General features: G+C 40.6%; 1 protein-coding gene across 1 annotated transcript in view; it reads left to right on the forward strand.

Annotated features, from left to right (window-relative positions):
- The window catches only part of MAPK8IP1 (mitogen-activated protein kinase 8 interacting protein 1), a 204,275-nt gene that overhangs the window by 163,780 nt on the left and 12,592 nt on the right, over window positions 1-27,903 (forward strand). Inside the window, exons 9-11 of the mRNA XM_053720289.1 lie at window positions 345-464; window positions 7,064-7,137; window positions 12,176-12,274. Of these exons, the coding sequence (XP_053576264.1) occupies window positions 345-464; window positions 7,064-7,137; window positions 12,176-12,274 (293 nt within the window). The remainder of the gene's footprint in view (window positions 1-344; window positions 465-7,063; window positions 7,138-12,175; window positions 12,275-27,903) is intronic.

The following is a 27,903-nucleotide window of genomic DNA, read 5'->3' on the forward strand; positions in this document are numbered from 1 at the left end:
TGTATCTTTGCACTATTGGTTGCATATAACTATGGGGTTAACCAAAGGGTTTAAACACATAGGTGAAGTCAGCTCAAGAGCAGCAGTGCACTACTGGGAGCTAGCTAAACACATCTGGTGAGCCAGTGACAAGAGGCATATGTGTGTGTGGAAACCAATCACCAGCTAGCTCCCAGTAGTGCACTGCTGCTGCTAAGGGTATGTACATGTGCTTTTCAGCAAAGGATACCTAGAGAACTAATTGCTTTTCATAACATAAGTGTTTTAAATGTACATGTTCTATCTGAATCATGAGCGTTTGTGACTTATGTCCCTTTAATTTGTCACACATCTTGATGTTTTAGATTGCTACGTCACGTCGTCTCACAGTTCTCTCAAACCCTCCATCCAGCTGTATCCTGGAGATCAGCATGCGGGGAGTGAAGATTGCTGTGAGGGAGGAAGACCCCCAGGATTACACACAGGTATTGTGCCCCAAACTGGCAGAAAACCTCTCCTCCTTTATATAAATCTGTATCTCATTTTGTACTCTCCACCTTTTATCTCTTTTACTCCTGCTCTCCATCTACAAATCTCTTACTGCTGTTAACCTTGTTGTGGTGGTACTTTGTTTTTATATTCCTTTTCAAGGTACCATAAACCCCCTGTAATTACAAGATGTTTCTGTCATGCTGCTATAGAATAACAGATCAGTCTAAGAGACCCATTTATCAAGCTCTGAAGCTTCGAGGGCCCGTGTTTCTGGCGAGTCTTCAGACTCACCAGAAACAGCAGTTATGAAGCAGCGTTCTAAAGACCGCTGCTCCATAACCCTGTCCGTCTGCTCTGATGAGGCAGACAGGAATCGCTGCAATTCAACCCGATCAAATACGATCGGGTTGATTGACACCTCCCTGCTAGCGGCCGCGAGTCAGCAAGGGGCGGCGTTGCACCAGCAGCTCACAGGACCTGCTGGTGCAATGCTGAATTCGGCCTCTAAACATTTTTAAAACAAATTAACAGATTGATTGCTGCATTTGTTTTTCAATAGCCAGATTCCACACACCACTTGCCTTGGATGAGAGAGAGGGTGAGAAGGGACCACGCAGTCCCTTGCTGTCCGAAAGTGCAATGCGCTTTTGAGACCCTGTACACGGCTGAGCGGAGGGAGTGCTCCACCCCTCCCCCCAAAAAATTTTTAAAAATTAAATGGTCCAGAGGTTAGTTCAGTTGATTAATTTTGTAAATATTTTATCTTAAATCAGCCAATAGGATTTTTCCTACCTTAATTCCGATTGGCTGATAGAATTCTATCAGCCAATCGGAATTGAAGGGACGCCATCTTGGATGACGTCACTTAAAGGAACCGTCATTGTTCAAGAAGGCGTCGGATGAAGAGGATGCTCCGTGTCGAATATCTTGAAGATGGAGCCGCTCCGCGCCGGATGGATGAAGATAGAAGATGCCGTCTGGATGAAGACTTCTGCCCGTCTGGAGGAACACTTCTGCCGGCTTTGTTGAGGACTTCGGCCCGGTTGGGTGAAGACTTCTCACGGTAGGGTGATCTTCAAGGGGTTAGTGCTAGTTTTTTTTAAGGGGGGATTGGGTGGGTTTTAGAGTAGGCTTGGTTGTGTGGGTGGTGGGTTTTAATGTTGGGGGTGGTTGTAATTTTTTTTCACAGGTAAAAGAGCTGATTACTTTGGGGCAATGCCCCACAAAAGGCCCTTTTAAGGGCTTTTTGTAATTTAGTGTAGGGTAGGGCTTTTTTTTATTTTGGGGGGGGGCTTTTTTTTATTTTGGGGGGGCTTTTTTATTTTGTTAGGGGGATTAGATTAGGTGTAATTAGTTTAAAAATCTTATAATTTGTTTATTATTTTCTGTAATTTAGTGTTTGTTTGTTTTTGTACTTTAGATCATTTTATTAATTGTATTTAATTGTATTTAGTTTAGGCAATTAATTTAATTGTAGTGTAGTGTTAGGTGTAATTGTAACTTAGGTTAGGTTTTATTTTACAGGTATATTTGTTTTTATTTTAACTAGGAAGTTATTAAATAGTTAATAACTATTTAATAACTATTGTACCTAGTTAAAATAAATACAAACTTGCCTGTAAAATAAAAATAAACCCTAAGCTAGCTACAATGTAACTATTAGTTATATTGCAGCTATCTTAGGGTTTATTTTACAGGTAAGTATTTAGTTTTAAATAGAAATAATTTATTTAATGATAGGAATATTTATTTAGATTTATTTAAATTATATTTAAGTTAAGGGGTGTTAGGGTTAGACTTAGGTTTAGGGGTTAATAAATTTAATATAGTGACGGCGACATTGGGGGCAGCAGATTAGGGGTTAATAAATGTAGGTAGGTGGCGGAGGTGTAGGGGGAGGGCAGATTGGGGGTTAATAAGTATAATGTAGCTGGCGGCGGTGTAGGGGGGGCAGATTAGGGGTTAATAAGTATAATGTAGGTGGCGGTGGCGGGGCAGTAAATTAGGGGTTAATAAGTATAATGTAGGTGGCGGCAGATTAGGGGTGTTTAGACTCGGGGTACATGTTAGGGTGTTAGGTGTAAACGTTACCATAGGAATCAATGGGATATCGGGCAGCAGCAAACATGAGCTTTCGCTGCTTTCAGACTCCCATTGATTCCTATGGTATCCGCCGCCTCCAGGTCGGCGGTTTGAAAACCAGGTATGCTGGGCCAGAATAGTGGCGAGCGTACCTGGTAAAAATTTGATAACTAGCAAAAGTAGTCAGATTGTGCCGAATTTGCATTCGGAACATCTGTAATGACGTAAGCATCGATATGTGTCGGACTGAGTCCGGCGGATCGTATGTTACGTCACAAAATTCTACTTTTGCCGGTCTGTAGGGTTTGATAACTAAGGGGAATCAGGCTCGCCACAAATACGCTGCGGAATTCCAGCGTATTTGCGGTTGACGGCTTGATAAATAGATGCCTGTATATCAGCCCAGGGGTTCTCCATTTGCCTTCTCTCTCCCATGTGAAATTTTGTATCCCATATAGCTTAATTACTCTCTATAAAGACATTGCTCATCTCTCGAAAGTGACATCTTTATAGTTTTTTACTTAAATAAGACATGCAAAGTGCAATCTAATTTGTAAAAGATACACATAAATATACAAAGTATGAGCCTAATTTGTTAATGTTACACAAAAACTTTGAAGGCATAATCAGAATTTGTAAAATCACAATCCTAAAATACAAAACAAAGTTCAAAATGTAAATGTAATAAAATATAATCTGCAGTTTAAAGTTACATAAAATAGATAGCACAAAGTGTTAATGCAGCAGAACTGTCATGTCATGCAGTGCTATATTGCACTGGACTTGTCTCTCCTTCACATACAGAGATGCAGGGAATGCTCCTTCGAGAAGTAAAGCAAAATCTGCCTTTTGAAAATTTCACTAGGAATATCTCACCTGAGCAGAGAGGTTTTAAATATCAGGGCCTCGTTATTAGCCTCACTATGTATTGAGAGATAAGGATGATATTGTGTAAATATAGAGGGATAAAACACTAATCATATTTCATGCACCTCCCTCTAATTATGGGTGCCACCATGTTGTGACTTAGGTTACACTGCACATGTGCACTAGAATGCAATAAAAGGTAGATTTTAACATGACTAGCAGGGGCTGGGAATAATCTCAATAACATGCATATAAATTGTATTTAATGTCCCTTTAATCTAATGAGGTCTGCTCTCCCTGTAAGCTTAGCCCATTTCAGGCTAGTCTACTAGTGTAGCGCTATTTATCGCTCCCGAGTCTTGCACTATCACTGCTAGCTTTTTGCATGTGGTTCTGGTTTCAGTTACCTTAGACAGCTATTTCATACACAAATATAAACCTAAATAAATAATTTCCCATACATGTTATACTCTGCATCTGGTATAACCTGTAATTTTACAGTACACTGGAATTAGAGATAGTTGACTCACTGGTGAAAAGCTTATCTAATATGTATTAAATCTTGTTTAAAGGGACATAAAACAGGTTGGGATAGAGACAAATAATAATATGTACTTTAATTGCTTTACCTACAAATTTATACTGCAGTGCCTCGCCATTAACCCTTTCATTTTACTTTCTGAATTGTAAAGCTCTAACTCCTCCCCCCACACATTTTCTTCTATGGCTGTATCTATATCTATTGTTGTTTTGGTAGAATTCAAAAGTGCACAGTGATTATGCCAAGAATCATGCCTAGAAGCTGGGAACTCAGTTGAAATCCAATGCCTGTGTCTAAACACTGATAAGGGGGGAGGAGTTGGCTGATCCAGGCAGCTTAGCTATGTAATTAGTTTTGCTTATTTTTGAAAATCATTTTAAAATGCTTGCCAGCAAGTTTTAAACAATTTTTTTAAGCAAACTATTTTTAATTAATTAGTCCTTTTAGAAAATGCACAGATCTCAACCTGTTTTATGTCCCTTTAAGGGGCATTAAACTCAAAGAACATATCACCAATTAAAGGGCCATAGTAATCTAAATGTAATTTTGTTAGAGCATGTCATTTTAAGAGTAGCGACCCTACACTACTATTGTCTGGATTACAAGTGCTAAATGTATTTTTTCGCTTGCGTACTAACTGCGCTAAAAGTAAAAATGTATCACACCCTCATTAGCACTGAAATTACAAGTTGTAAGTAAAAAGCACGCAAGCGAAAGACCGAGGCACTTAAGAGCTTTGGATACTGCGACCACATTAATTTCTTCTCCCCATAAACTTTGATGGGGCACGCTAATCCGACACTGAGTTAGTCCAACTACGTTAAACCCGAAGTGAGTTAGGAATACTTTACATTCCTATGTTCTTCACATATAAGAAAATGTTCTTTTCTCTCTCTCTCTTTTCTCTCTCATTATTTTTTGTAAAATATATATCTCTATGGGGTCGATTTATCAAGTTGCAGCAGACAGAGGCGCACATACGCGTCCCTGTCCGCCGCAGCTCGCCTCTGGCGCGCTGAATTACGCTGTCATAATCAGCATTGCACACGAGCCCGGGGAGATTTAAATTTGCCACCTAAGAAGTGGCGAAAGGTTAGGGAAGCAGCGGTCTGATGACCACTGCTTGTTAAATACGGACTGCAGGTTCTCTTGTGGGGTGAAGGGGTTAATAAATTGACCCCTATGAATATATTCAGATATAGATGTGTGTATACATATATACAGGTATATAGATTGATAAATATTGTGTGTATATATATATATATATATATATATATATATATATATATATATATATATAAATGAGGGTTAGGTAATACGCGCTGTCTTAAAGTCTAAAGAGTTCCTGGAAGCTGCTAGTTTCTAAGAGAGTATACTTGTAACCACTAACAAGTAGAGTAAGGTAGATAAAAAGGAGGTGTATAGAAATGAGTGTGATCATATGTATACATATAAATGTATGAGGTGCCACTTTATATGTAACCCCAAATTTGCTCAAAAAAATAATATAATGTATATATTATGAAAATATTTTTCTTTTTTATTAAAAAGACTGTGGGCTCAGTTAACACTAACTGCAGTCACTTTTTTCTGATTGCAGTGCTTCTGTGCTGAGTCCTAATTGCTAAAAACAATGTTTATTGGGTATGTATAAAAAAACACAGTGGTAAAAACAAAATCAGAGTGCGAAAAGCGTAAGCATGCGAGATTACAGTGACGTCACTTCCGCTCGCACCACAGATCCACTTCTGGTTTCCCGCAAACAAGCAACCACAGAGGAACTGTTTGGCTCTTTCCACTATACACCAACGAACATTTCAATTTCAGGAGATAAGTCCTATATCTATTCACCTAATTAACTTTTATATACCTGCACCTTAACGGATGTAATTATTTTTCTACCAATACGGACATATACTTTTTTAACGGATATACATATATATTTTTTACCATTAGCTTTGTTCTCCCTCCCATTTTTAACGATCGCAGCTAAACAGTTTATTTTTAACTACCTATGTACGCTTCAATATGTTTCTAGGTTTCTAATCAAGATACTTGATCCCTCAAAATTAATTTCATTCCATTATATTCTATTAAATTCCATACCTGCACATGATGATTTTATAATTCCTACAACACATATCCCTAAATAGTTTTTTATCATCATCAATTTTTCAAATAAATTTTTACAATACATAAATGCCACATCTCAGTTTCAATTTTTAAATATATTTTTTTTATTTTTGCTATCATACAGATCCAGCACCTGGCTGTTACATACTTTCTACGAGTTAGTTTCAGTCAGCCAGCTGGACCCAGAGAAAATACTGCATAAACTTTGTTTTGTGTATGTTCAATGTTTGTGCTGTTCACATTTGATTTTGTTTTTACCACTGTGTTTTTTATACATACTCAATAAACATTGTTTTTAGCAATTAGGACTCAGCACAGAAAAACTGCAATCAGAAAAAAGTGACTGCAGTTAGTGTTAACTGAGCCCACAGTCTTTTTAATAAAAAAGAAAAATATTTTCATAATATATAAATTATATTATTTTTTTTAGCAAATTTGGGGTTACATATAAAGTGGCACCTCATACATTTATATGTATACATATGATCACACTCATTTCTGGAGATCCTACAGCGCTATTTCTATACACCTCCTTTATATATATATATATATATATATATATATATATATATATATATATTAGTCAACAGTCAAACAATTTTATTTTGGTGTGACGTTTCAGGGTAAACAACCCCCTTCCTCATTTTTGATGGTGGAATTCCAGGCTCTGAGAGAAAGTGGAACTAGTACACTCTTTAGAAGTATTATGCACCAAGGCAGGCAAAATTATTAATGCGTAAACTGCACATAGTGAAAGTACCGCTAATGAGCCGCAGAGGACTGCTGGCCCTGAACAGAACCTGCAGGTGACCCAATCAACAGCAGTTGTACAGCTGGGTCATGTGACTACCAACGTTTCCACTCAGGACCGGCAGTTCTTTGAATTTATTTATTTATTTTTCCCACTAAAATGGCCGTTTAAATCAATTCAACATTTTACATTTAAAATTTTCTTTTCATTTTTTTCAGCAAATAAATACATGCAGTCATTTCTTCCAGTTAAATAATATATCATTCTGTGGCTACCATCCGAGAAATAGCAAGTAAGTGATAATGGATATTTTTAGCTCAATTTTTCTCTTCATACAATTCTCTTTGTGTATAGCACTGTCATATTCTCTGTACCCATTTTTTTTTTTTTAAATCTATTTTCTTCCTAAATAGAAAGAGTCCACAGCTGTATTCATTACTTTTGGGAAATAAAATCCTGGCCACCAGGAGGAGGCAAAGACACCCCAGCCAAAGGCTTAAATACTCCTTCCACTTCCCTCATCCCCAGTCATTCTTTGCCTTTCATCCCAGGAGGTTGGCAGAGAAGTGTCAGAAGTTTGTTTTGTCTCTTATGGAGGGTAGTACTCTTCGACATGGGACGGGAGTTTTAAGTAATCCTATCCGTCTCTCAGTGAGGGCCTGGATGAAAGTAAGAGTAAGGAGATGCAGGGAGAGTCTTTCTGCGAAAACCATCCCGACTCATATTAACAGCTCCACAAGCAATCAGCGTTGTCGAACTTCGCTTCGCTGCCTTCTTTCTTCTCTAAAGTCCATGGCGGAGACGCTGCTACTATTCATCACACTTGAAGGGCCGTGTTCTTGTTCCATGGCGTAGATTCCGGTAAGATTGTTTTATTTTATTTCATCAGAATATACTGTAACTTATTATGTTTTCCCGTAAGGAACTGTCTTGCAGGACTTTATATTTATGGGGCCTCAGTGAGGCTCCTTTGGTATCTTGGAATTGAGGGTTAATATCTCCTGAGGGTGATTATTGAACAGGGTTTTTTTTAATCATGTTTGTTATGTGATTCAATCTGCTTATGTGTAGTGTTACCTGGGCTCTTGGCTTAGAACACAAAGGCCTTTGGAAGTGATGCAACCTTATGGTTGGGCGCACTTTGTTTTTGGACGGTACGGTTCACCTTGTGACTGGATTCTGGACATGTTTACGTTCTGGTCTTCCATTTCCGTTTGGCGACTGAAAAATTGAAGTCTGCTTGTGTCTGGTTCTAGGAGGTGGTAAGTGCCCCAGCCATTGTGGGTGTCAGGTGCCGTTTAAGTTTTTTCTTAGTCCATATTTTTTTATTCTCTATCTAGTTATGGAGGATTCTGATGCTGAGACTGTTCAAATTTCAGATTCAGATTCTTCAACTTGTGAAGAATGTGACTTGGCCCCGCTGACACAGGTCAATCAGTTATGTGTGATATGCCGTATTAGAGCGCCCTGTTCATCAGGCTCGGGGGAATCAGGGATCTGCTGAGCCATCCGCCTCTGGGGGTTCTGTCCTCCAAGAGGCTACCGCTCCCTACTACTACTACACATGCGGGTAGCATGTTTATCCCACCTTACAGGACGGCTTGTTCCCCCCGGAGGTTGCAGCTCGTTTTTGCTTTCACATATTTTTGGCGATTATGCGTCTGCAAAGTCCAGACATTTATTTGCGTTTGTGCTCATGCCCGATCGTCCCAGGTCTACCGGCCTTGGGTGGGCCTATACAGTTCCCTGCGGGTGTAGCTGTCCCTGAGTGATGTGCCTTTCGTTACAGAATAGCGCGTCTTCGTGTTTTACTCAGACACATTTTTGAGTTATTAGAGGATCCTATCCTTAATGGATATGGGAATCCGCAGTCTTCTACTTCGAATGGCTCACCTCATTAGACATGAAGTGACGACAAAATTCCAAATTGTCTGATTATTGAGATCTTTCCCAGTTTTTTATTGGAAGATCGGGGTTCCGTTTGGCTGGTCCTGCGGGTATGCCTGCTTTCTTCCTGGCCGTTAACATACGGGTTGCCTTATATTTTCTTTTATCCGGATAGGATGTTTTTTAATTTCGATTATGTGTTTCCTTCAGGAAGTTTGTTAAGGGACAAGTTAGTCCTAGGTTTGTCTGTTTTACCTTCCTTTCCCTTTTGAGGGAGGATTTTGCCAACTTGACAGTTATGACCCCTGCTGCGGCTGGTCCTGCTGGGATTCAGATCTTCTGTCCTGTGGCTTATTCAGACACATAGCGCCAGTTCTGCCTGGCTGGTCCGGTGGGGCGCTGAGTGCTCACATTATTATTTGTGTGTTTTCTTGTTTTTCTTTACAAGTTCAGCTAAACAGTCTAAAAAAGGATCCGTATGGCTAGGAGGATTGTGTCAGTCCTTATTCAGCATTCAATCTGGTGACCGGGTCAGTGGAGTTCCACTGCGTCACTCTCTTGGCTCCGATTTCCTCTGGGCCTAGAGTTTCCTTCCTCTCTTGGGAGGATTGGGGGCTTAGCACCTCCTTACCATTGTTTTGAGCAGTTTGGCCTTCTGAGACTCTGGTATTGTCCTTGGACTTGTTCCTGCTGTGGTTCTCTTCTTGAGAACTTTTGGACTTCGTCCGTTCCTCGGGTTCCTTCAGGAGACCTGGTTTCCTTCGTGAGTTGGTTCCTTTGTAGAGACATGGGCAGTGTGGTCTCCTTGAGCTCTTTTTAGGGTTTCTTCCCCAGAGCTGGGGGATGCTCTGCATTCTTCTTTCATCTTCTCTGATTTTTTGGGGGTGATGTGGAGACTAGCCTTTGTTCGAGTGACATTGTCCTCGAGGTATCCCCTAGTTCTTGGTCGTAGTGTGGCTATTACGCCTAGTGACCTTGTTTCAGTCTTGCTTCCATAGCTCCTTGGAGCGTTGGACTCTGGCAAGGGGTCGTCTCGTCTTCTGGTCGGGACTTGCAAGTTTTTCTTGTTGTCCATTTTACTTTGGACATTGTATGGTATCTCCCGGGGGTCTGGTTTTATATCAGATGGGGGATTTCAGTTTCCGGGTTCTTGATTATTTTGGGGCTTTGACCTCTCCTTTCTCTGGTTCTCCGGTGGCTGAGGTTTTTCTCAGCATTTCCTATGTGGATCCCGTTGGGGGTTGTACAGGACTGTTAGGATCTAGAGCTGGTCCGGGGTTCCCCAGTTCCAGGAAACTTGGGCGGTGTCCTTTGGTTGGGCTAGTTAAACTGGTTCAGTTGACCAGGTTTTCTGGGTACCGATGCCCCCTGGACTTGCCTTTGGCCTTGGTCGGTTTCCCTTGGTAGGCTTGCTGAAAAAAGTGTGATGGCTTCGCTGCTCTGCAAGCAAAGGGGTTTGCTGTGGAACCACTGTAGCTATGGTGCCTTGATCTGTGTGCTAGCCAGTTCAATTCTTCAGGAGATTCCTTCTAGGTCAGGGCATTGGAGAATTGTTCTCTCCATTCAGCCTCTGGCTGGGGGCAGGTGCTCTGTCCTTCCGGGCCCATTTCCCAGCCCCCTTTGCGTTGGGGGGCTTATATCCTTCTTTCAGAAGAGTGGTCCCTATCTTAGGTCTTCTCCTGGCTTCAGGAGGTTAGGACAGATGGGTTAACCTATTTCAAAGAGAGGTATGCTCTCTGGGTTGTTCTGTCCATGTGGAGTGTTGCTGGCTCTACCTTGAGTCTATGTTGGGCCTTTAGCTAGATCTCTAGGTCTACGGCCATGTCGAAGGTCTCCATGTGGTATTCGGGTTGGCACCCGAGTACTATTGTAATGGCTGTGCCATTTTTTTTCCACCTGTTTTTGAGTCTGGGGTTTTTTTGGTCCCCTGGTTCAGACCTGGTCTCCGTTTTCAGTTGTTCCTAGGCGCTGGTTGACTTGCTGCCTGGCAAGTGAAGGTTTGGAACCAGCTACAGCTGTTTGCGCCTTGATCGAGTGCTAGCTAGCTGTTCCAATCCTTGCAGGATTTTGGGAGAACTTTTTCTCTGTTCTGCTACCGGTTCTAAACCTTGTGGTTTCTATTTGGATTGGGCGTTGCCTCACCTTGTTGTCAGGACCCATTTAGGTCTTGTGAGCTTGGTTTGATGGGGGGTTTTCCCTTTATGGAGTTTGTGGTAACCTTTTGTTTCCCATTTGGTTCTTCCTTGCCCTATTCCTTTGGAAGTTTTGGCGGGGTTCCCTTTGCTAGTAAAGGGTGTGTGGTGGGGGATCGACTGTTGGGTGACAGTCTCCCCCGGAGGACCGTTGGCTCAGTTGTGTCTGATGAGGTGGTCTCTAGCTAGGCTTCCGGGCTATCAGTTTCCTTGGGGACTTTTCCCTTTTTGTTTTCTCGGCTTCGGACGAAGCAGGGTTTTGTGTTGGGTAGTGGTTTCAGGCCTGGTGCCCTCAAAATGGGCTTCCTATGTACCCTCCCATTTTGGCATTCAGTGCCCTCTATAGCTTGGGTGTTGTTTTCCCAAAAGTAATTAATGCAGCTGTGGACTCTTTCAATTTAGGAAGAAAAACATAAATTATGCTTACCTGATAATTTCATTTTCTTCCGATGGAAAGAGTACACAGCTCCCCACCCGTCTTTTTTTATGTGGGGCGTCTTTGTTTTTATTCTTCTGGCACCTTTTCACCCTGATATTTCTTCTACAGTTTCTTGTTCCTCGGCAGAATGACTGGGGAATGAGGGAAGTGGGAGGAGTATTTAAAGCGGCACTGAACCCAATTTTTTTTCTTTTGTGGTTCAGATAGATTATGCAATTTTAAGCAACTTTCTAATTTACTCCTATTATAACATTTTCTTCATTCTCTTGCTATCTTTATTTGAAAAAGAAGGCATCTAAGTTTGTTTGTTTTTGTTCAGACCTCTGGACAGCACTTTTTTTTATTGGTGGATGAATTTATCCACCAACCAGCAAGGATAACCCAGGATGTTCACCAAAAATGGGCCGGCACCTAAACTTACATTCTTGCATTTCAAATAAAGATGCCAAGAGAATGAAGAAAATTTGATAATAGGAGTAAATTAGAAAGTTGCTTAAAATTGCATGTTCTATCTGAATCACTAAAGAAACAATTTGGGTTCAGTGTCCCTTTAATCCTTTGGCTGGGTTGTCTTTGCCTCCTCCTGGTGGCGAGGTTCTTATTTCCCAAAAGTAATGAATGCAGCTGTAGACTCTTTCCATCAGAAGAAAAGAAAATTATCAGGTAAGCATAAAATACCATTAAAAAGTAGTTGTACGTAATTTTGTACGATTGAATAAAAAATAAAACATTACATTACATATACCACATTATCACAAATAGAGAGTAAAAAAAAAAAAAATTCTCTCTACCCCTTTTTATCCCCTACGCAGATATTTTGGCTTCATTACCAAGCACCCCTCAGATCATCGCTTTGCTTGTCATGTCTTTGTCTCAGAAGAATCTACCAAACCTCTGGCAGAATCAGTTGGGTAAGTACTGGGACATGAGAGAGTGAACAGGCTGCAAGTTGCACATAAATATCTGTATTGTACATGAACATAAAAGTTATTTTTCTTAGTTTTGTTTGAAAATGAGTATTTAAAAAAAAAAAAGAAGTATTTAAAAATGTTCCTGTTGTCGAGGTGGTTTCTAGTGTAGGTGTGTTCCTGTGGGAGCTGTTCCTATTAGCCAGTGAGAACACTGAGTAGGTGTAGACCACAGCTTCCTAATACCTCTCTCTTGATGTATTATAGTCACCCCTGGGCTGTTCGAGAGTAGGGGACGGCATTGCACCAGCGCCCAGTTGTGCAGTGATAAATACGGTCGGAAAATGCTGCCCACAATTTACTATCCTGGGTGGACAGATTCACTACCTGTGAATCTTGATCGTCTGGAGAGTGATAAATCTGCCAAATATTATAATACATATGGTTACATGAAGAGTAATGATACAAAACCAGTAACCAGGCCACTACCCAGTACTATAAATCTGCAGAAAAAACACAGAAGCCGCCACACTGGGAGTAAAATATTTTCCTTTATTTAAACATCATCCAGATCCATTATTTCCAACAACATTTTGAGAAAACACACTTAGTTAAGTCGTGGAATATAATTGATCTGGAGGATTTTTGAATAAAGACTTAGCACCTACTACTAATGACTGTGTGTTTTTTGAAGAGTAATGATCCAACTCAGGAGTTTGCTTCAGTAGAAGATTTTATTACCTTCACAAATCACTTTTACTACACCGTAATTTAAAGCTATTAGCTTTGTAAGTATCAGATTTGCCAGTCAACCACAGAAGTGCTGGGTGCTGTGGTCTCTCTTTTAACCCACCCTGAAATAAACTATATTAACAAAAGCACTGTTGTAACCCTATGACCCACAATACAGAGGTCCATATGCCCCTCTTCAATTGACAAGTTAAAAGTTTTTATTGGGTTGAGCTTTCCATGTTGTGTTTAAGGGGTCTCTCTTTATTGCACTAAGAAATAAGTGATTTCAGTCATATATGCCTCTCCAGCCTTGGTGGTCCGTCTATGTCAAAGTTTGTCTTTTTTTTTTATTGTATGTCGCCGGCCATTTTCTATGATGGGGTTTAATAGTGTAGCTCTCGCCACGCTATAGCCAGATGTCTCCAGGAGGGAGGCATGTTTAAATAGTGCGGTACTGACACTTTCGGCAAGACTCATGCTATTACAGTGTCACACACCCCTTAAGGGCACACAACATACAGGGTATGTCCTGATCGTTAAGGGATTAACGAATTAGAGCATTTTTACGGCAATTCTTTTTCAGTAGCCAAACTCCACCCACCATTTGCTTTATTTGGAGGAGCCAATCTGGGCTTTGGTCCACAGACAGCAAGGCTAGTTACTGTCATAATGTTAGTAGAAATTGCATTGCTTTGTATGTTATCTGATAAAGCCAATTAGGGAGAGGTATGTAGCAGGGTTCGCCTTGAGAAGTCAGCAGGTGCAGTTCAAGTCCTGAGAATAAGAGCTAAATTACATAAAAAGGAACAAAATAAATAATGAAAATAAATTGCAAAGTTGTTTTATTGCACTTAACTAACATTTATATATAAATATATATATAAGTCTCATTATGTTTACTGACCCTTTAATTCTAAATAAAGATAATAAACCTGGTACTATCGAATTTGCTCTACTTGTAATTTAGCTGTACGTGTTTAGTTTCCATGTGGTCAGTTACCTAATCATGAGCTACAGTCACATGTAACTGTCAGCCACTAGCAGTGTCGAGTTCGGGAGTTGCAGTGTTTGTACTTTAACCATATTGTTAACTGCTTTGTGGGAGTTAAACACATAGGCCAGCATTCACTATTGGTATTAACTTTGTGATGTAAAATGTTGACTGTTGTGTAAAGTGATATCAGCTTCCGTTTTACTCTAAATAATTACTAGATTAAAGGGACAGTAAAGTAAAAAAAAAATCTTTCATGATTTAAATAGGGCATGTAATTTTAAACATCTTTCCAATTTACTTTTATTATCAATTTTGCTTTGTTCTCTTGGTATTCTTAGTTGAAAGCTAAATCTAGGTGGTTCATGTTCTAATTTCTTAGGCCTTGAAGACTGCCTCTAATTTGAAAGCATTTTGACAGTTTTTCACCACTAGAGGGCGTTAGTTCATGTGTTTTATATTGATAACATTGAGCTCAGGCACGTGAAGCTCCTAGGAGCCAGCACTGATTGGCTAAAAATGCAAATCTGTCAAAAGAACTGAAATAAGGGGGCAGTTTGCAGAGGCATAGATACAAGGCAATCACAGAGGTAAAAAGTATATTATTATAACTGTGTTGGTTATGCAAAATTGGGGAATTGGTAATAAAGGGATTATCTACCTTTTTAAACAACAAAAATTCTGGTGTTTACTGTCACTTTAAATGATGTATTCATAGCTAAAAATTGCCTCATGATAATACTCAGGGGTCAATTTTTAAATTTGATATTTGTTTTTTAAATACAGAAAAAATAAGTGTATTTTTTTTTATCCAAAGAGCAATTAGGGAGGTAATGACTATGTGAAATATAGCAGTGTTAAGTATGGAGTCTGAACTTTCACTTTTAACAGGAAATGGAAAGCCCATCATTTTCAAAATGAAATTACAGGACCAATGAACAAAGTAAACAATGTATACTGAATAAAATATATTAAATAAAGACTACTGAAATACTTGTGATTGTAACAGAAAATGTTTACTTCTATATATAGTAAACAAGTATATATCAGGGTGATCAGATGTCCAGTTTGTAATGGGATTGTCCCATTATTTAACACACTGTCCCTTTGTCCCTAGAACTTTTTGAAGAAATGTCCCGTTTTTCCCCATGACTGTTTACTTATTAGATTAATTATATATATATATGTGCAATGCTTGCTTTAGTATTGTTTGTATGTCTATCATCATAGCCCTATTGCATGCAATATCAGCAGCTCTGCAGCCTAGGAACTACAATTCCCTGCATTCTGTGGTAGTGGACACATGTAACAGGAGGCGGGAGAAGATTATTGCTCTTTTTGGCAGGGTCTGATTGGGAGTGGGGGCAGGCAGCTTGAGAACAAAGAGAGAGTTGAGCACAGAGATAGAGTTGATCTGCATAAAGAGAGCAATTTAACTTTGGAGAGTAGTTGAACATTTGAGAGTTAAAGTTTATAGTTAATAACTACTAATGTATTTTATTGTGAAGTGATATCTGTTGTGAATATTATATTAATATTACCAAATGTGTTAGGGGTTGTGTGAGAGGTAGAAGAAACACCTTTTTAAAATATAAAATACAAAAGGGACATAATTAAAAGAAGTCTTCTGCCTAACCAACTAAAAAAAATCACCAGTTTGGAATTTCAGTTGATATATATACACTCACTGGCCACTTTATTAGGTACAACTTGCTAGTACCGGGTTTGGTTCCTTTTTGCCTTCAGAACTGCCTTAATTCTTCATGGCATGGATTCAACAAGGTTTTGGAAACATTCCTCAGAGATTTTGGTCCATATTGACATGATAGCATGACGCAGTTGCTGCAGATTTGTCGGCTGCACATCCATGATGCAAATCTCCCTTTCCACCACATCCCAAAGGTGCTCTATTGGATTGAGATCTGGAAACTGTGGAGGCCATTGGAATACAGTGAACTCATTGTCATGTTCAAGAAACCAGTTTGAGATGATTTAAACTTTGGGACATGGTGCAATATCCTGCTGGAAGTAGCCATCAGAAGATGGGTACACTGTAGTCATAAAGGGATGGACCTGGTCAGCAACAATACTCAGGTAGGCCATGGCGTTTAAACGATGCTCAATTGGTACTAAGGGGCCCAAAGTGTGCCAAGAAAATATCCCCCACACCATTACACCGCCACCACCAGCCTAAACCGTTGATACAAGGCAGGATGGAACTATGTTTTCATGTTGTTTACACCAAATTCTGACTCTACCATCTGAATGTCGCAGCTGAAATCGAGACTCATCAGACCAGGCAACGTTTTTCCAGTCTTCTATTGTCTAATTTTGGTGAGCCTGTGCAAATTGTAGCCTCAGTTTCCTGTACTCAGCTGACAGGAGTGGCAGCCGGTGTGGTCTTCTGCTGTTGTAGCCCATCTTCTTCAAGGTTCGACGTATTGTGCATTTAGAGATGGTATTCTGCATACCTTGGTTGTAACAAGTGGTTATTTGAGTTACTGTTGCTTTTCTATCATCTCGAACCAGTCTGCCCATTCTCCTCTGACATCAACAAGGCATTGTCATCCACACAACTGCCACTCACTGGATATTTTCTCTTTTTCGGACCATTCTCTGTAAACCCTAAAGATGGTTGTGCGTGAAAATCCCAGTAGATCAGCAGTTTTTAAAATACTCAGACCAGCCCGTCTGGCACCAACAACCATGCCACGTTCAAAGTCACTTAAATCCTCTTTCTTCCCCATTCTGTTGCTCGGTTTGAACTTCAGCAAGTTGTCTTCACCACGTGTAGATGCCTAAATGCCTTGAGTTCCGGGCATGTGATTTGCTGATTAGCAATTTGTGTTACCAAGCTATTGAACAGGTGTACCTAATAAAGTGGCTGGTGAGTGTATATGTATATATGTGTATATTTATATATATATACAGGTAGCCCTCAGTTTACGCCGGGGTTAGGTTCCAGAAGGAATGGTTGTAAATCGAAACCGTTGTAAATTGAAACCCAGTATATAATGTAAGTCAATGGGAAGTGAGGGAGTTAGGTTCCAGGCCCCTTTCAAAATTGTCATAAGTAACACCTAATACATTATTTTTAAAGCTTTGAAATGAAGACTTTAAATGCTAAACAGCATTATAAACCTAATAAAATAATCACACAACACAGAATATATAATTAAACTAAGTTAAATTAACAAAAACATTTGCTAAACAGCTTTATAAACCTAATACATTAATCACACAACACAGACTTCACTTGCATTTTTCTGCAAACAGTTCTTTCTATGCATTCCAATCTGGACTGATTTATAGACAGGAAGATCTTGTTCCTTTGAAATCTGCTTGATAGCTCAGGTCTGGTTAAACTGATTAATTTCAGCTTGCTTGGCTTTGCTGCAACACAAGCGGACAGCTCCACCTACTGGCTATTTTAATCAATGCACTGCTTCTCAATGCTTTTTAATAGCAGTCACATGACTGGAAAAAAGGTTGTTATTCTGAAACGGTGCAAATTGAACCGTTGTAAACCGAGGGCCACCTGTATATTGTAATCTGTATGTTTTCAGCAATGTTGCAGGTGAAGGGTGTTAGTTAATAATAGTGGCAGCTGATATTTTTCTTCAATATTTAATTTATAATAAATGGTTTGAAATGCTTCAATTAAAACCTAGTCTAATAATTCATCTTTTTTGTTTTGAGTATGTTGCATGTTGTTGATGAAGTGCCCTTTTTACCTCATATCTGGTCGTCTATATATAATTAAACATTTTATATGACAATCACAAAGTGTTTATTGTGCCTTTAAGCGTAACCTCCCCCAATTTCATTTAATGTCCAGCAATATTTAGAGGAAAATTAGAGCCTTAGAGTATGTTGCTTAGCAACTCTAACAAGATGGTTGGTGTAAATGACCGGTCATGCTCTTGTGACTTTTAGTGTGACTGACTTGTCTGACTCAGCTGCAAAAGACAGTACATATATTGAAAAAAAAATCTATGTGTCTAACTAAATTTATTAGTTTACATCTGCTTCAGACTCCTATGTTTTTATTATGGGTTTTAAACAATTTAGATAACAATTATTGCTTTAATATTTTATTTCAATATTTAACATATCTAATATTTGTATTTATAGGTACTTTTTATTTATTTATTTTTATTCAAAGTCCTCTGATTTAAAGCAAAATGTTAAATGCCTCCTATATTGCCCAAAAAGAAATAGCAAATACACATACACATCTCCATGTGTTAAAACAGTGTTTTTCTTCCTTGGCTGTCATTATGTGTTTCTAAAAATCATAGGGGGAGTGTTAAAACACTGCTCTTTATGTTACATGTATCAGTGCTTTCTGTTTTTTACTAGTAATGATTAGGGTGTAAAAAGATGTATGCTACTGGAAATAAATGGGCTCTGTGTGTGTACTACTGGAAATAAATGGGCTCTGTGTGTGTACTACTGGAAATAAATGGGCTCTGTGTGTGTACTACTGGAAATAAATAGGCTCTGCGTGTGTACTACTGGAAACCAAGGGGCGCTGTGTGTGCTACTGGAAACCAAGGGGCGCTGTGTGTGTGTGTGCGTGCTACTGGACATAAAGGGGTGCTTTGTGTGTGCTACTGGAAATCAAAAGGGAGCTGTGTGTGTGTTACTAGAAATTAAGGGGAGCTGTGTGTGTGCTACTGGGAATCGAAGGGAGCTGTGTGTGTGTGATACTGTAAATCAAAGGGAGCTGTGTGTGTGTGTGCGCTACTGGAAATTAAGGGGAGCTGTGTATGTGTGCTACTGGAAATCAAAGGGTGCTGTGCGTGTGCTACTGGAAATCAAAGGGCGCTGTGTGTGTGCTACTGGAAATCAAAGGGCGCTGTGTGTGTGCTACTGGGAATCAAAGGGTGCTTTGTGTGTGCTACTGGGAATCAAAGGGCGCTGTGTGTGTGCTACTGGGAATCAAAGGGCGCTGTGTGTGTGTGCTACTGGAAATCAAGGGGTACTGTGTGTGCTACTAGAAATCAAAAGGGAGCTGTGTGTGTGCTACTGGAAATTAAGGGGAGCTGTGTGTGTGTGCTACTGGAAATTAAGGGGAGCTGTGTGTGTGTGCTACAGCACTGCTATTGGAAATTAAGGGGAGCTGTGTATGTGTGCTACTGGAAATTAAGGGGAGCTGTGTGTGTGCTACTGGAAATTAAGGGGAGCTGTGTGTGTGCTACGGGAAATCAAAGGGAGCTGTGTGTGTGTGATACTGGAAATCAAAGGGCGCTGTGTGTGTGATACTGGAAATCAAAGGGAGCTGTGTGTGTGATACTGGAAATCAAGGGGTGCTGTGTGTGTGCTACAGGAAATCAGGGGGAGCTGTGTGTGTGCTACTGGAAATCAGGGTGAGCTGTGTGTGTGCTACAGGAAATCAAGGGGAGCTGTGTGTGTGTGATACTGGAAATCAAGGGGCGCTGCGTGTGTGCTACATGAAATCAAGGGGAGCTGTGTGTGTGCTACAGGAAATTAAGGGGAGCTGTGTGTGCTACAGGAAATTAAGGGGAGCTGTGTATGTGTGCTACTGGAAATCAAAGGGTGCTGTGTGTTTGATACTGGAAATCAAGGGGTCCTGTGTATGTGTGCTACTGGAAATCAAGGGGAGCTGTGTGTGCGCTACAGGAAATCAAGGGGCGCTGTGTGTGTGCTACAGGAAATCAAGGGGAGCTGTGTGTGTGTGTGCTACAGGAAATCAAGGGGAGCTGTGTGTGTGCTACTAATATCAAGGGGAGCTGTGTGTGTACTACTGGAAATCAAAGGGAGCTGTGTGTGTGCTACTGGAAATCAGGGGGAGCTGTGTGTGTGCTACTAATATCAAGGGGAGCTCTGTGTGTGCTACTTAAAATCGGGGGAAGCTGTGTGTGTGCTACTGAAAATCAAGGGGAGCTGTGTGTGTACTACTGGACATAAAGCATCACTCTGTGTGTGCTACTGGAAATCAAGGGGCGCTTTGTGTGTACTACTGGAAATTAAAGTGAGCTGTGTGTGTGCTACTAATATCAAGGGGAGCTCTGTATGTGCTACTTGAAATCGGGGGGAGCTGTGTATGTGCTACTGGAAATCAAGGGGTGCTGTGTGTGTGTGCTACTGGAAATCAGAGCGAGCTGTGTGTGTACTACTGGAAATCAAAGGGAACTGTGTGTGTGCTACTGGAAATTAAGGGGAGCTGTGTGTGTGCGCTACTGGAAATCAGGGGGAGCTGTGTGTGTGCTACTAATATCAAGGGGAGCTCTGTGTGTGCTACTGGAAATCAGGGGGAGCTGTTTATGTGCTACTGGAAATCAAGGGGAGCTGTGTGTGTGCTACAGGAAATCAAGGGGTGCTGTGTGTGTGTGTGCTACTGGAAATCAGAGGGAGCTGTGTGGGTGCTACTGGAAATCATAAGGAGCTGTGCGTGTGCTACTGGAAATCACAAGGAGCTGTGTGTGTGCTACTAATATCAAGGGGAGCTCTGTGTGAGCTACTAATATCAAGGGGAGCTCTGTGTGTGCTACTAATATCAAGGGGAGCTGTGTGTGCGCTACTGGAAATCAGGGGGAGCTGTGTGTGTGCTACTGGAAATCAGAGGGAGCTGTGTGTGTGTGCTACTGTAAATCAAGGGGAGCTTTGTGTGCACTACTGAAAATCAAGGCAAGCTGTGTGAGTGCTACTGGAAATTAAGGGGAGTAGTGTGTGCTACTGGCAACCCAAGAGGTATAACACTATCGTTTATGAAAAATATATAGATTAGGGTCAAGGGTAGGGTCAAGGGTACAGCTTGGGGAAGCACCAGTGTGTGAACTTACCTACCACTAATGCTCAGTCACCTACCAGTTGTTCAGTATTTCTATAGAAGACAACTGGCAACCCTAATTTTTAACAGTGTTATATATTGTACAAACACTATGCTATCCATTGCTCAAAAGAATATAATATTGTTAAAAGAATTGGTGGCTACATTTAGCCATCAATCAGCAAGCGCTACCCAGGTGCTGAACCAAAGATGGGCCGGCTTACATTCCTGCTTTCTCTTGTTAAGTGTATCCAGTCCACGGATCATCCATTACTTATGGGATATATTCTCCTTCCCAACAGGAAGTTGCAAGAGTCCACCCACAGCAAAGCTGCTATATAGCTCCTCCCCTAACTGCCATTACCAGTCATTCTCTTGCAAGTCTCAACATAGATAGGAGGTCGTGAGAGTCTGTGGTTTTTTATACTTAGTTTATTTCTTCAATCAAAAGTTTGTTATTTTTAAATGGCACCGGAGTGTGCTGTTTATCTCAGGCAGTATTTGGAAGAAGAATCTGCCTGCGTTTTTTCTATGATCTTAGCAGACGTAACTAAGATCCAGTTGCTGTTCTCACACATTCTGAGGAGTAAGGTACTTCAGAGGGGGAATGGCGTGCAGGTTTTCCTGCAAATAAGGTATGTGCAGTAAAATATTTTTCTAAGGAATGGAATTGACTAAGAAAATACTGCTGATACCGAAGTAATGTAAGTACAGCCTTTAAATGCAGTGAAAGCGACTGGTACCAGGCTGATTGATAGAGATATATGCTAAGGTATGTGCAGTAATATATTTTTCTAAGGAATGGAATTGACTAAGAAAATACTGCTGATACCGAAGTAATGTAAGTAAAGCCTTAAATGCAGTGATAGCGACTGGATCAGGCTTATTAATAGACATACATACTCTTATAAGAATGTGTTTTAAAACGTTTGCTGGCATGTTTAATCGTTTTTTAACATATGTTTGGTGATAAAACTTATTGGGGCCTAATTTTTCCACATGGCTGGCTTAAATTTTGCATAGAAACAGTTATAGGGAAGGTAATCCACAGCTCAGCTGTGGCAGTTTTGTTGTGTCTGTTGAAAAAAAATGTCGTTTTTTTTTTTTTTTTTATCTGTTTTTTGCATTAAGGGGTTAATCATCCATTTGCAAGTGGGTGCAATGCTCTGTTAACTTATTACATGTACTGTAAAAATTTCGTTTGATTTACTGCCTTTTTTCACTGTTTTTCAAATTTTGACAAAATTTGTTTCTCTTAAAGGCACAGTAACGTTTGTTATATTTGCTTGTTAACTTGATTTAAAGTGTTTTCCAAGCTTACTAGTCTCTTTATTAGTTCTAACATGTCTAACATAGAGGAGGCTCTGTGTTTATTATGTTTAAAGCCATGGTGGAACCCCATTTTAGAATGTGTACCAGATGTACTGATTTCATGTTAAACAATAAAGATCATTTTTTGTATTTAAAAACATTATCACCAGAGGATTCTGTCGAGGGGGAAGTTATGCCGACTAACTCTCCCCACGTGTCAGACCCTTTGACTCCCGCTTTAGGGACTCACGCTCAAATGGCGCCAAGTACATCAAGGGCACCCATAGCGTTTATTTTACCAGAGGATTCTGTTGAGGGGGAAGTTATGCCGACTAACTCTCCCCACGTGTCAGACCCTTTGACTCCCGCTCCAGGGACTCACGCTCAAATGGCGCCAAGTATATCAATGGCGCCCATAGCGTTTATTTTACAAGACATGGCAAAGGTTGTGTATAATACACTGGCAGCAGTATTAGTCAGACTACCTGAAATTAAAGGAAAGCAAAACAGCTCTGGGGGTAGATACAGAGCATACAGACGCTTTAAGAACCATGTCTGATACTACCTCACAATATGCTTAGTCTGTGGGTGATATTTGTGACTCAGGGAAAATGATTTAACCTGATTCTGATATTTCTACATTTAAAATTTATGCTTGAGAACCTCCACTTGTTGCTCAGGGAGGCTTTAGCTGCTCTGAATGAATGTGTACAATCGCAGTGCCAGAGAAATTGTGTAGACTGGATAAATAATATGCAGTGCCGGTGTGTACTTATGTTTTTCCAATACCTAAAGAGGTTTACTAAAATTTTTCATAAGGAATGGGATAGACCAGGTGTGCCGTTCTCTTCCCCTCCTATTTTTTAGAAGAATGTTTTCTAATAGTTGCCACCACACAGGACTTATGGCAGACAGTTCCTAAGGTGGAGAGAAGAGTTTCTACTCTAGCTAAGCGTACCACTACCTCTGGCGAGGACTGTTGTGCTTTTTTAGATCCAATGGATAAAAAATGTTTATTCAACAAGGTTTTATCCTGCAGCCCCTTGCACGCATTGCTCCTGTCACTGCTGCTGCGGCGTTCTGGTTTGAGTCTCTTGATGAGGCTTTACAGGCTCCATTGGATGAATATATTTGACAAGCTTAGAGCACTTAAGCTAGCCAATTCCTTTGTTTTCTGATGCCTTTGTTCCTTTGACTAGACTAACGGCTAAGAATTCTGTTTTTTACTATACTGGCGTGCAGAGCGCTATGGCTTATATCATGGTCAGCTGTCGTGACTTTAATAAATAAGCTACTTAACTTCCCTTCAAGGGGCAGACCCTATTCAGGCCTAGTTTGAAGGAGATTATTACTTATATCACTGGAGGAAAAGATCATGCCCTTCCTCAGGACAGGTCCAAATCAAGGGACAAAAAAGGCCTAATTTTCGTGCCTTTCGAAAATTCAAGGCAGGTGTGGCATCAACTTCCTCTAAGGCAAAATAAGAGGGAACTTTTGCTCAGTCCAAGGCGGTCTGGAGACAACCGGACCTGGAACAAAGATAAGCAGGTCAAGGAGCCTGCTGCTGCCTCTAAAACAGCATGAGGAACGGACCCCTATCTGGTAACGGATCCTATAGGGGGCAGACTTCATTCTTCGCCCAGGCGTGGGCAAGAGATGCCCAGGATCCCTGGGCATTGGAAATTATACCCCCGAGATATCTTCTGGATTTCAAAGCTTTCCCCCCCAAAAAAGGGGAGTTTTTGCCTTTCACATTTATCTGCAAACCAGATAAAGAAAGAGACATTCTTGCATTGTGTACGTGACCCATTCAGTTCCAATAGAGGAACAGGGACAGTTTTCCTCAAATCGGTTTGTGGTTCCCAAGGAAAGGAAACCTTCAGACCTATTTTGGATCTAAAAGATCTTAAACAAATTCTTTAGAATTCTATCATTTAAGATGGAAACTATTCGTACCATCTTAACTATGATCCAGGAGAGTCAATAGAGGACTACAATGGATTTGAAGGATGCTTATCCTCACATTACGATGCATAAAGATCACCATCGGTTTTTCAGGTTTGCCTTTCTAGACAGGCATTACCAGTTTGTAGCTCTTTCCTTTGGGTTAACTACAGCCTCTAGAATCTTTATGGAGGTTCTGGGGTCACTTTGGTGGTCCTTAGGCCGCGGGGCATAGAAGTGGCCCCTTATTTAGACGACATCCTGATACAGGCGTCAAACATCCAAGTTGCCAAGTCTCATACGGACGTAGTACTGGCATTTCTGAGATCGCATGGGTGGAAAGTGAACAAGGAAAGAGTTCTCTATCCCCAATATCAAGGGTTTCCCTCCTAGGGATTCTGATAGATTTTGTAGAAATTAAAATTTACCTGACGGAGTCCAGGTTGTCAAAGTTTCTAAATTTCTGCCGTGTTCTTCATTCCATCCGCGCCCTTTGGTGGCTCAGTACATGAATGTAATCGGCTTAATGGTAGCGGCAAGGGACATAGTACCGTTTGCACGCCTACATTTCAGACCACTGCAACTATGCATGCTCAGCCAGAGGAACGGGGATTACACAGATTTGTTCTCCTGTTAAATCCGGACCAAGAAACCAGAGATTCTCTTCTCTGGTGACTATCTCGGGTCCATCTGTCCAAGGGTATGACCTTCCGCAGGTCAGATGGGACAATTGTTACAACAGATGCCAGCCTTTTAGGTTGGGATACAGTCTGGAACTCCCTGAAGGCTCAGGGATAGTGGACTCAGGAGGAGACCCTCCTTCTAATGAATATTCTTGAACTGGGAGCGATATTCCATGCTCTTCAGACTTGGCCTCAGTTAGCAACTCTGAGGTACATCATATTTCAGTCGGACAATATCACGACTGTGGCTTACATCAACCATCAAGGGGGAACAGAAGTTCCCTAGCAATGTTAGAAGTGAAAATAATTCACTGGACAGAGACTCACTCTTGTCTAAAAGCTATCCCTATCCCAGGTGTTGAGAACTGGGAGGCAGATTTTCTAAGTCGTCAGACTTTTCATCCGGGGGAGTGGGAATTCCCTCCGGAGGGGTTTGCACAAGATCAAGCAGGAGAGTGCTTTGGTGCTTTTGACAGCGCCTGCGTGGCCACGCAGGACCTGGTATGCAGATCTGGTGGACATGTCATCCTTTCCACCACGGTCTCTGCTTCTGAGACAGGACCCTCTACCTCAGGGTCTTTTCAACCATCTAAATATAACTAATCTGAGATGGACTGCCTGGAGACAGAACGCTTGATGTTATCAAAGCATGGCTTCTCCGAGTCAGTAATTGATACCTTAATACAGGCATAAAAGCCTGTCTCTAGGAAAATTTAACATAAGATATGGTGTAAATATCTTATTGTTATGAATCCAAGGGTTACTCATGGAGTAAAGTCTGGATTCCCAGGATATTATCTTTTCTCCAAGATGATTTTGAGAAAAGGGTTGTCAGCTAGTTCTTTAAAAGGACAGATTTCTACTCTGTCTATTCTTTTGCACAAGCGTCTGGCAGGTATTCTAGACGTTCAGGCATTTGGTCAGGCTTTGGTTAGAACCAAGCCTGTGGTTAAAAATGTTGCTCCGCCATGGAGCTTAAAGCTGGTTCTTAAGGTTCTTCAAGGAGTTCCATTTGAACCTTTTCATTCCATAGATATCAAACTTCTATCTTGGAAAGTTCCTTTTTGGTAGCTATTTCCTCGGCTCATAGAGTCTCCGAGTTATCTGCGTTGCAATGTGATTCTCCTTATCTGGTTCTCCGTACGGATAAGGTAGTCCTGTGTACCAACCTGGGTTTTTACCTAAGGTGGTATCTAACAAGAATATCACTCAAGAGATTGTTGTTCCATTCTTGTATCCTAATCCTTCTTCAAAGAAGGAACGTCTATTACACAATTTGGACGTGGTTCGTGTTTTAAAGTTTTACTTACAAGCTACTACAGATTTTCATCAAACATTCACCTTGTTTGTTGTCTATTCTGGACAGAGGAGAGGTCAAAGGACTTCAGCAACCTCTCTGTCTTTTTGGTTAAAAAGCATAATTCATTTAGCTTATGAGACTGCTGGACAGCAGCCTCCTGAAGGGATTACAGCTCATTCTACTAGAGCTGTGGTTTTCACTTGGGCCTTTTTTAAATGTGCCTTCTGTTGAACAGATTACAAGACGGAGTCTTGGTCTGCGTTTCATACTTTTTCAAATTTAACAAATTTGATACCTTGCTTCTTCGCAGGCTATTTTTGGGAGAAAGGGTTTTTTACAGGCAGTGGTAACTTCCGTTTAAGTACCTGCCTTGTCCCTCCCATCATCCGTGTACTTTAGCTTTGGTATTGGTATCCCATAAGTAATGGATGATCCGTGGACTGGATACACTTAACAAGAGAAAACATAATTTATGCTTACCTGATAAATTTATTTCTCTTGTAGTGTATCCAGTCCACGGCCCGCCCTGTCACTTTAAGGCAGTTAATTTTTCCATTAAACTACAGTCACCACTGCACCCTATGGTTTTCCTTTCTCTGCATGTTTTCGGTCGAATGACTGGTAATGGCAGTTAGGGGAGGAGCTATATAGCAGCTTTGCTGTGGGTGGACTCTTGCAACTTCCTGTTGGGAAGGAGAATATATCCCATAAGTAATGGATGATCCGTGGACTGGATACACTACAAGAGAAATAAATTTATCAGGTAAGCATAAATTATGTTTTTTCAAATAAAGATACCAAGAGAACAAATAAAAATTCACCATAGGAGTAAATTAGAAAGTTACTTAAAATTGCATGCTCTATCTGAATCATGAAAGAAAAAAAAATTGGGTTCAGTATCCCTTTAATCCAAAACTATTATTATATAGTTCTCCAAACACATGTATGCTACCTACCAAGGTATGCTATTCAGCAAATAATTCCATAGGTACAAGGTAAATTTGATAGAAGTAAAAGTGAAAGATTTAGTTTTTTTTATGATATGCTCTGTCTGAATCATGAAAGAAGACATTTGTGTTTCATGTTCCTTTAACCGACACATACAACAAGCTGAAAGTTATTAACATCCGCCGTTAGGACGTTCCATGCCATCTTATCAGTGCTGAGCTTAAACGCCATTAGGACGACATGGAACGTCCTACCATTTTTGGTGACCTGCAGCCTCCTCTTTTTAGGCAATGGTAAATCGGAGAGGGGAGCGTGCCTAGCATTCTAGGTAGTCTCCCATGATCCAATGAAATCACACATTTGCATCGAAGATCGAGTGGCAGCCATAGTTTGGCAATCACAAGAAGAAAATAAGGCAGCTTTATGAGCTCCTATATATTCTTTCCTATTGTCAGCCAGATTTACTAGCAATATGGTGAATGCTATAGTTAGCTCGGGTCAAATGTGCAAACAATGATATTCTGCAAAAATGAGAACTTTTTGCATTAAATTATCCCACAATCTGCAGAGGGCCAGGGGGTTGCAAACACAGATGTTTCTCTTGTTAAGTGTATCCAGTCCACGGATCATCCATTACTTATGGGATATTCTCCTTCCCAACAGGAAGTTGCAAGAGGATCACCCACAGCAGAGCTGCTATATAGCTCCTCCCCTAACTGTCATATCCAGTCATTCTCTTGCAAGCCTCAACCAAGATGGAGGTCGTAAGAGGAGTGTGGTGTTTTATACTTAGTTTATTCTTCAATAAAAAGTTTGTTATTTTTAAATGGTACCGGAGTGTACTGTTTATCTCAGGCAGTATTTAGAAGAAGAATCTGCCTGCGTTTTCTATGATCTTAGCAGAAGTAACTAAGATCCATGGCTGTT

Source organism: Bombina bombina, chromosome 7 (genome assembly GCF_027579735.1).
Source record: "Bombina bombina isolate aBomBom1 chromosome 7, aBomBom1.pri, whole genome shotgun sequence".
In the NCBI taxonomy this organism is placed as follows: Eukaryota; Metazoa; Chordata; class Amphibia; order Anura; family Bombinatoridae; genus Bombina; species Bombina bombina.